General features: G+C 46.2%; 1 protein-coding gene across 1 annotated transcript; it reads left to right on the top strand.

Annotated features, from left to right (window-relative positions):
- Positions 1-910: 910 nt before the first annotated feature.
- Positions 911-6099, top strand: LOC144768622 (uncharacterized). Its single transcript, XM_078652429.1, has 2 exons — positions 911-2715; positions 5873-6099. The coding sequence occupies exons 1-2, from the start codon at positions 1350-1352 to the stop codon at positions 5893-5895; spliced, it is 1389 nt and encodes a 462-aa protein (XP_078508555.1). The 5' UTR covers positions 911-1349; the 3' UTR covers positions 5896-6099.
- The last annotated feature ends 1980 nt before the right edge of the window (positions 6100-8079 follow it).

The following is an 8079-nucleotide window of genomic DNA, read 5'->3' on the forward strand; positions in this document are numbered from 1 at the left end:
CATGTATTATAGACATTTTGTGCAACTAGTACATATCTTCAACACAATAATCAAGAAGGATGCTCCTAGGGATGACACAGTGTGAGTGGAATAGTGAAACATTAATTTATACACTTCATGTATTATAGACATTTTGTGCAAGCAATACATATCTTCAACACAATAATCAAGAAGGATGCTCCTAGGGATGACACAGTGTGAGTGCAATAGTGAAACAGTTGATGAAATGCAGTTTTACACAAAAGTCCACTGTGCGAAAGAATGACCAAAGTGAATGTGTCATATTTGTGACTTCATTTCATTCTGCCAGCAATGCCATCAAGTGGATAGTTTCTAAACATTGCTACATGATACATAGTCAAAGATATATTGACCTCCCAGGAGAAACCAATATGCTCCTTCAAAAGAGGACGGAACATCCGAAACATTGTAATAAGGGCTGCATTCCCAATTCCACTAGAGTACACCATACAGTCCTAATGGGGCCCTCCTCCTATTCCGAGTTATTACAAATGTTGAGGTTGTGATGCTTTTAAATATTGTAAGGAGACCAAAATCTTTGAACATGTTAATGTCAAGCATACTCTGAAAGATTGTACCAGTTGTAAAACTAGTAATATGATTTATTCCATGTGGTGTCCATGTTATTTGATTTATATCGGACAAATGTTTCTAAGGTTAACAACAGGATTCTATGTCAGGGAGCGGAGGCGAGGATTTTGCTAGTCCTTTCTCCATTTTATTGGACAGCAAGTTAGTAGTAAAAGAAAAAACATCACATCCAGGACTACCCAAACCAACATGGCAGCGGTAGGCCTGGTAACGTAACAACCAATCAGAGTCCAACAGTTCGTATATATTGAATCCCAGCTGTTAGTCCTCCCTCTTTCTCCATTGCTGCCTCGGCAAGATAAGTCACGCTCTTCATATCTTTGTCGTGGCAGATTTTTGTGTGATTGTTGACAGCTTTATTTGATAGAGATTATTTGTATTTGACTTTGCCTTATTGTAGGCTGTGTTTTCATAACGCGGTAGGCTTTCAGCCCGAGCGTTCATTCTTCGCGCGTGCGCGATCTTGGTGTCGGCTTCTGACGCCGATCAGCTGTTCTCCTCAGCGCTCTTCGCGCTTGAGTAGACACGCGCTGAGGCACTGCGCTTCTGTTATTTTCAGGCCTCTTCCCTCACACGGACGCCGTTTTTGACGGCAAGAATTATTTTTTCTGACTGAAATTATTTAATTAATTATTTTTTTCTGTCAGAATTTTGGTGTTTCAGGCTTTATATTGTGTTAGCCTGCCTGGTACCTGTGTGAAGGGTTTTCCCCTTGTATTTAGTTGGGGTGTTCGTGTATGGGTACCAGTTTCTCTGCTAATATGCAGTCAGGTCCTTCAACTGTCGAGATGGTGGCTCCTAATGTTCAGCCACAACTGACCCCTTTACACCCTCCTGCGGAGGTTGACAGGCTTCTCTCTTCGGCGATAGCCCAAGCTCTGGCACCTCTGCAGGACAGTGTAAATAAACTGTCTGCCCATGTTTTTAGGAATGATACTGGTGTTTTTGGGGACAGTGGGGCAGGGTCCAGTGGTGTTCCGTGTGCTCTACCACGTACGGCCAGGAAGCGTGACGCGGGGCACCTGGAGGGCTTCAGTAAATTATCTGAGGTGTTCCGTAAGAGTGCGCGCACGCTCAGAAGCGCACCCTACCGGGAGGAAGAATCACCCGGAGAGACTGGTGGTTTTGCCACCCAGGACCTTGACCCGGAGGAAGGGTCCCCCTTGGAGGGATATGATGAGGAGGACGAATACGTAGATGAGGATGAGGATGCTTCCTCAGAGGATTTTTCTGATGTGAGCAGGTCTTGGCGCCCTAAGCCCAGTGCTCCTAGTCTTACGGAGGGTGATCTTGCGCCTCCTAATATGTTTGACCCATCTACGATTGTAAGACCTAGGTCATCGGAGTGGTTTCCTGAGCAGTCTACTGCTGATTATGTCGCAGCTAAGCTTCGACAACCTTTACCTCAGGATGTCCGACTCCGTCTGCGCTCTGAGTGCCCTCGCCCTTCCCTTCCCTTTAGAGTAGCTTGCACCCCTGAGATAGATCCCAAGTTGTGTACCTTCTTCGCCAAATATATCAAAGACCCTAAAAAGGGTATTGATAGGTCATGGAAGGCCTGTCAGGATAAACTCCTAGATGTGGTGGGCCCTCTCACTAAAATTATTGAAACAGCCCAACGCTCTAAGGAGTCGGGCTTACCGATGTCTGTTGATGACGTTGCTGGTTGGTCGCAACGGGCAATGTGCCTCCTTGGCAATGCCAATTGCGCGCTCTCTGCAGAACGGCGACGTTCCTTACTGCTTAAGATTGATCCGAAATTAGGGGAGTTGTCGTCTTCGGAGGCAGGCCCTATTGCACAGGGTGCTTTGTTTGGGGACCCCTTTGTTAAGGAGTTGGGGAAGTTTGTGGCAACCTTTTCGGCTCTGGACAAGGCTCAGGCTTCGATGAAAAAATTCTTCCCCAGAAAGGTTTTTGGCGGGGCCGGCAGAGGCAGGGGTCGCTCTTCCGGCCGTCAGGTCCAGCAAGGCCCCAATAGAGGCCAGTTCAAACGAAATAACGGCTGGAATGATGGACGACAGGGTACCTTTTACCCCTCCAGAGGTGGCAGAGGCCAAGGCAAAGGACGTGGTGGATTCCAGTCCAACTCCAGAGGATTTAATGGTAAGATTTCGCATCATCTCTCTGGTTCAAATGGGGGGAAGGTTAGCGTTGTTTCCCCAGGCCTGGGCGTCAATAACTTCAGATCCTTGGGTGCTGGAGACGGTTCAGGGGTTTCACATCGAATTCTACGGTTCCCCTGTTCAGCTTTCTCGTCCTCGTCCTCTAGTGTTTTCTGTCTCAGACCAAGAGCTTGTCGATTTGGAAGTTCAGGCGATGTTACAAAAAGGCGCCATTATCCCCTCGGCGCTTCACCCAAACGGTTTCCTCAGCAACATCTTCCTGGTGGAAAAGAAAGGCAAAGGGTTCAGACCAGTAATCAACCTTCGCTCCTTCAACGAGTGGTTGGTTTACAGACACTTCAAGATGGAGGGCATCCATCTTCTGAGGGACCTTTTGTTACAGAACGATTGGCTGGTTCGCTTGGACCTGAAAGATGCTTATCTTTCGGTTCCAATCTTTCCTCCTCATCGTCGATTCCTCCAGTTTCTGTGGAAGAACCAGGTTTACGAATTTCTTACGCTTCCCTTTGGTCTTTCCTCAGCACCTTGGTGCTTTACCAAACTCCTGCGTCCGGTGGTAGAACATCTCCGGACCCTAGGGATTCGTATGATTGTTTACCTGGACGACATTCTTTTAATGTGTCAGTCCAAGGACCTCCTTCTTCACCATCTTCAGGTTACTATAACCCTCCTTCAGTCTCTGGGATTCATCATCAATGCCCAGAAGTCGGACCTCTTTCCCCGACAGGAAATGACTTTCCTTGGCTTTCTGATCATAACTACGGATGCGACTCTTCATCTCCCTTCCGAAAAGATCTCCAAGATCAAGAAGGAGATTCGCAAGGTTCTTCGGCGGGATCGAGTATCCCTCCGCCAACTGGCCAGGATTGTGGGCCTACTCTCTTCATCGATCCAGGCCATTTTTCCAGGCCCTCTTCATTACAGGGCTCTTCAGAGGCTGAAGGCATTTCACCTCCGCAAGGGTCTTACTTACTCGGAACTGATTTCCTTGAATCTGGAAGCCCGATCGGAACTCCTTTGGTGGTTGGATCACATGGATGCCTGGAACGGGAAGGCGATTTTTGGTTCCCGTCCGGATCTGGTGATCGAGTCGGACGCCAGTCGCCAGGGTTGGGGTGCCCGTTGCGGCTCCCTCTCGGTGGGCGGCAGATGGACAGAGGAGGAACTTCACCTCCATATCAACTGTCTGGAGCTCCTTGCGGGCTCGTTCGCCATCCGCTCCTTCACCTCGACCAAGGTTTCGTGCTGTGTGCTTCTTCGGATGGACAACACGACTGTGGTCAGGTACATCAATCGGTTGGGAGGCACGCACTCCAAGGTTCTAGCGGACCTTGCGAAGGACTTTTGGAACTATTGCCTTCTTCGCCAGATCTCTGTCTCGGCGGAGTATCTCCCAGGCGATCTGAACACTGTTGCGGATTGGCAATCCAGGAATTTCCGGGATGCCAGCGACTGGAGACTGGATCCTTCAGTATTTCAGAGAATTTCGGACCTTTGGGGTCTTCCAGTAATGGACTTATTTGCGTCCAGATGGAACGCCCAGCTTCCCCGTTTCTACAGCTGGAAACCGGATCCGGGGGCGGAAGCAGTGGATGCCTTTCTACAGGACTGGTCCCTGTTTCCAGCTTACGCGTTTCCCCCCTTCCTTTTCATTCAAAGGGTGGCGGCTCAAGTCCGCAGGCAGAGAGCTTCTCTGATTCTGATCACGCCAATCTGGAAAGCTCAATGCTGGTTCCCTTCTCTTTTGGAACTATCCTGGGACAAGCCTCTTCGGCTTCCGTCGTTCGACCACATCCTGACGGATCCATTGGGTCACCCACATCCGCTGGTTCTCCAGGGCCATCTACGTCTCATGGCATGGAGGATTTCAGGGGACGTTGGTCTTGTGACTCGCTTTCGAGAGACGCTGAGCTCCTCATTCGAGGAGCTTGGGCTCCTAACACCACTAAGCGGTATAGATCGGCATGGAACAGATGGGTTCGTTGGTGTGTGGGAAAACACCTGGATCCCATGGGCTCCTCTGTCACAGATGTGATTAACTTCCTCGCTGATCTTTTCAAGCAGAAACTGGCGTATAGCACCATTAACTCCTTCAGGTCGGCAATTTCTGCTGGGCATGCCCTCGTTGATGGCTCTCCGGTTGGTGAGCACCCTTGGGTTTGTAAACTCCTTAAAGGTATTCGCCTTTCGCGTCCTCCAGAACCTCGTTATTCAGGTTTGTGGGACGTTAATGTGGTTTTGAATTTTCTAAAGTCCTGGCAGGATAATCAATACCTTTCCCGCAAGGAGCTTTCGGCCAAATTAGCGATTCTCCTCTGCTTGATATCATGTAAACGTGCTTCAGATGTTCGTGCTCTGGACGTGTCAGCCAGGGTTTTTACCCCAGAAGGGGTTACTTTTACTGTTTCCAGAAGAACTAAATGTAATACCAGGTCAGTAACTTACCCGGCTTTCCCAGATTCGCCGAAACTCTGTGTGGTTCGTTGCCTTAAGACATATGAGGATGTTACTCTTGAGCTCCGCCCTCCGGGCGAAAGACAATTACTTATAGCGATTAAGAAGCCTTTCAAGGCCGTTTCCTCTCCCACCATTGCCAGATGGGTCAGGTGGATAATGTCTGAAGCTGGGATTAGCATCACTGACTTTGGGGCTCATTCCACCAGAGGTGCAATGGCTTCCAAGGCTATTCAGGTAGGTGGACGTTTGGAAGATATCATGAATGCTGCGGATTGGTCCTCAGATTCGACTTTCAAAAAGTTCTACTTTAAACCAATCCATGAAGCTGCTTCGTTGGTGGTGAGTAGGCTTTAAACAAGCAAAATCCTCGCCTCCGCTCCCTGACATAGAATGAGAAATTTCCTAGTTACCACAAAGGAAAGTTTCAATTCTATTAAGGAGGCGGAGGCGAGGATTTTCCCACCCAGGCTTTATCGAGCCTGCCCTCCCGTAACTGGAATATGATTGTTACTTCGTCTAAGGGAGTATACCTTTTTTCTGAGCTTTAATGTTTTTCATTGTTACGCTGTGCAATGTTGATTAAGTTATATCTGCATTTCGTTCTTCTACTCCATTGCAATGTTCTTGAATTCTTCGACATTGTTCTGGACGAGATATTATTATTTGGTTCTCTTCCCTAGGCTCCGATCAAAAAACGGACTAGTGGATGGATGACTTCTTCCCTGCGGCAGCTCCCACGAAAGAGGAAGGACTAACAGCTGGGATTCCATATATACGAACTGTTGGACTCTGATTGGTTGTTACGTTACCAGGCCTACCGCTGCCATGTTGGTTTGGGTAGTCCTGGATGTGATGTTTTTTCTTTTACTACTAACTTGCTGTCCAATAAAATGGAGAAAGGACTAGCAAAATCCTCGCCTCCGCCTCCTTAATAGAATTGAAACTTTCCTTTGTGGTAACTAGGAAATTTCTCATTCTCCAACACAGGAGAAGGATCAAGGGTGGAAATACTAGGCTCTGTTAGTCAATCCCATGGACATACTTTCAAAGACCTGCAGTTGGCAAACAATTGATACAATGCCACCTCACTCACTTGGTGGTAGTTTTACTGAGACATTGGCCCTACATGAATGCAAATGGCAGGTTTGTATAAAATATGTGGAACATGGACTGAACAAAATACATTACTGGGGCAAAATCATTTCCTTATTTATTATATTTAATATTTAATTCCGTTGCATCGATGAATTCATGTTACATTGGTCCATGGTAATGGCCAGTGTTTCATTCACTTGCATTGATACATTTATATGTTACATTAATTAATATGTGTATGGTGAATTTCACATCATTTTTTCATGCATGGTAATAGAGGAATTCGTAAAAAATATGTTTTCCCTTTTTTCCATGTTTCAAACCTGCATGATTTTTTTTTTTTTACCCAAATATTTGTGGTTATCCAATTTGAAGGCCTTGAACCGCCAGTGCCTTTGGCACTTAGGGGCTGATTATGTTTCGTATTTGGGACCACCCACCTACAAGGCGGCAGTCCCACAGTATGAATTACAATGCGACCACCACTGAGGTGGTCGCATTGTCTACATTTTGCATTGCAGTGGGTGCTACTGGCTCCAGCACCCGCCGCAATGCGAAAAAGGGACTACGAGCCACTCCACTGCACCAGCAGGCTCAAGGAGCCCGTCTGATGCATGGCGGTTGGACTTTACGAATGTCACACATCCTCCCTCCATTAAAGATTTTTCTATTTCGAATTCACTTTGGGGTATGACTTCCATGTGTGCCAACATATTTTATTGCAGCTGCAGGCTACTGTGTAGGGAACTCCCGTGTCTGATGAGTGATCAAACACACTGAATGGTGATCCAGTGGCCTAAGAGGCATATGGCAGGCAAGGGGTGCAGGGGAAAATAGAATAATCATTAAAAATGAATGCTGGAGTGTGCCTATGGTTAATAAACCTATGTCAGGCAGGGGGTCCAGGGGAATATTAAATAATGTAAACAAAAATAAGACCATATTGTAAAATAAATGAAGAGTGCACATTTCACAAATATAGAGAAAATGTAATAAACTGTGTAACCTTTTTCCCTTATAAAATCAAAAAATGTTAATGCAAAAAATAGGCCCCTTCTGCAACTCAATGCCACCCACCACAACCACAATCAAATTTAAAATTTTAATAAAATGTACAAATATATAATGGTGCATGCCCTCAATCAAACAGCATTCATGTCCAAATGTGTTTTTAACTTACTTGTTGTAATGTCACAAAAACAAAGTTCTTAAAATCCAATGGTGTTTATGTTGTAGGAATTGCAGCCAAAGAGAGGGATCCTTTCACCTGGAAATCCAATTTAAAAAAGACCATGAGATGGACAACGAACTGGGAGGAGCCTTTTGAACTGGAAGAGTAAGTTGGAGTCTCTGTGAAGCTTTTCATGTACAAAAAAGGTCAAATAAAAGAAATGCTTTTTCAGAAAAACTATCTGAACTCTGTTCAACAAGAATATTCACTCAAAAATGTATTTTTAAGTTGATGTGTCTACTTCTCAAGTAGAAAAGCTACTCAAGAAGCAGATCCGTCCACTCACGACTGAAAGGTTCGGTAGCGACAAGAAATCACACCCAATGCCGGCAAATCTCACTTGTGCTCTCAAGCGCCTGTTGATGGATTCTCTTGTTGTTCCTGTGAACATTGCAAGGCTAGGACAGCAGAATAATTCCAACACTTGGCAGGAACTCTGCATTAAAGGCGTAACACAGAGTTACCAATTTTCACCAATTTTGCTCAAGCCTACACAATTGAAGTATTAGGTGTGCTTCAATGGGCCACCTGCTGACAGGTTGAGGAAAGGGCTGCTGAGCA

Source organism: Lissotriton helveticus, chromosome 1_1 (genome assembly GCF_964261635.1).
Source record: "Lissotriton helveticus chromosome 1_1, aLisHel1.1, whole genome shotgun sequence".
Taxonomy (NCBI): Eukaryota; Metazoa; Chordata; class Amphibia; order Caudata; family Salamandridae; genus Lissotriton; species Lissotriton helveticus.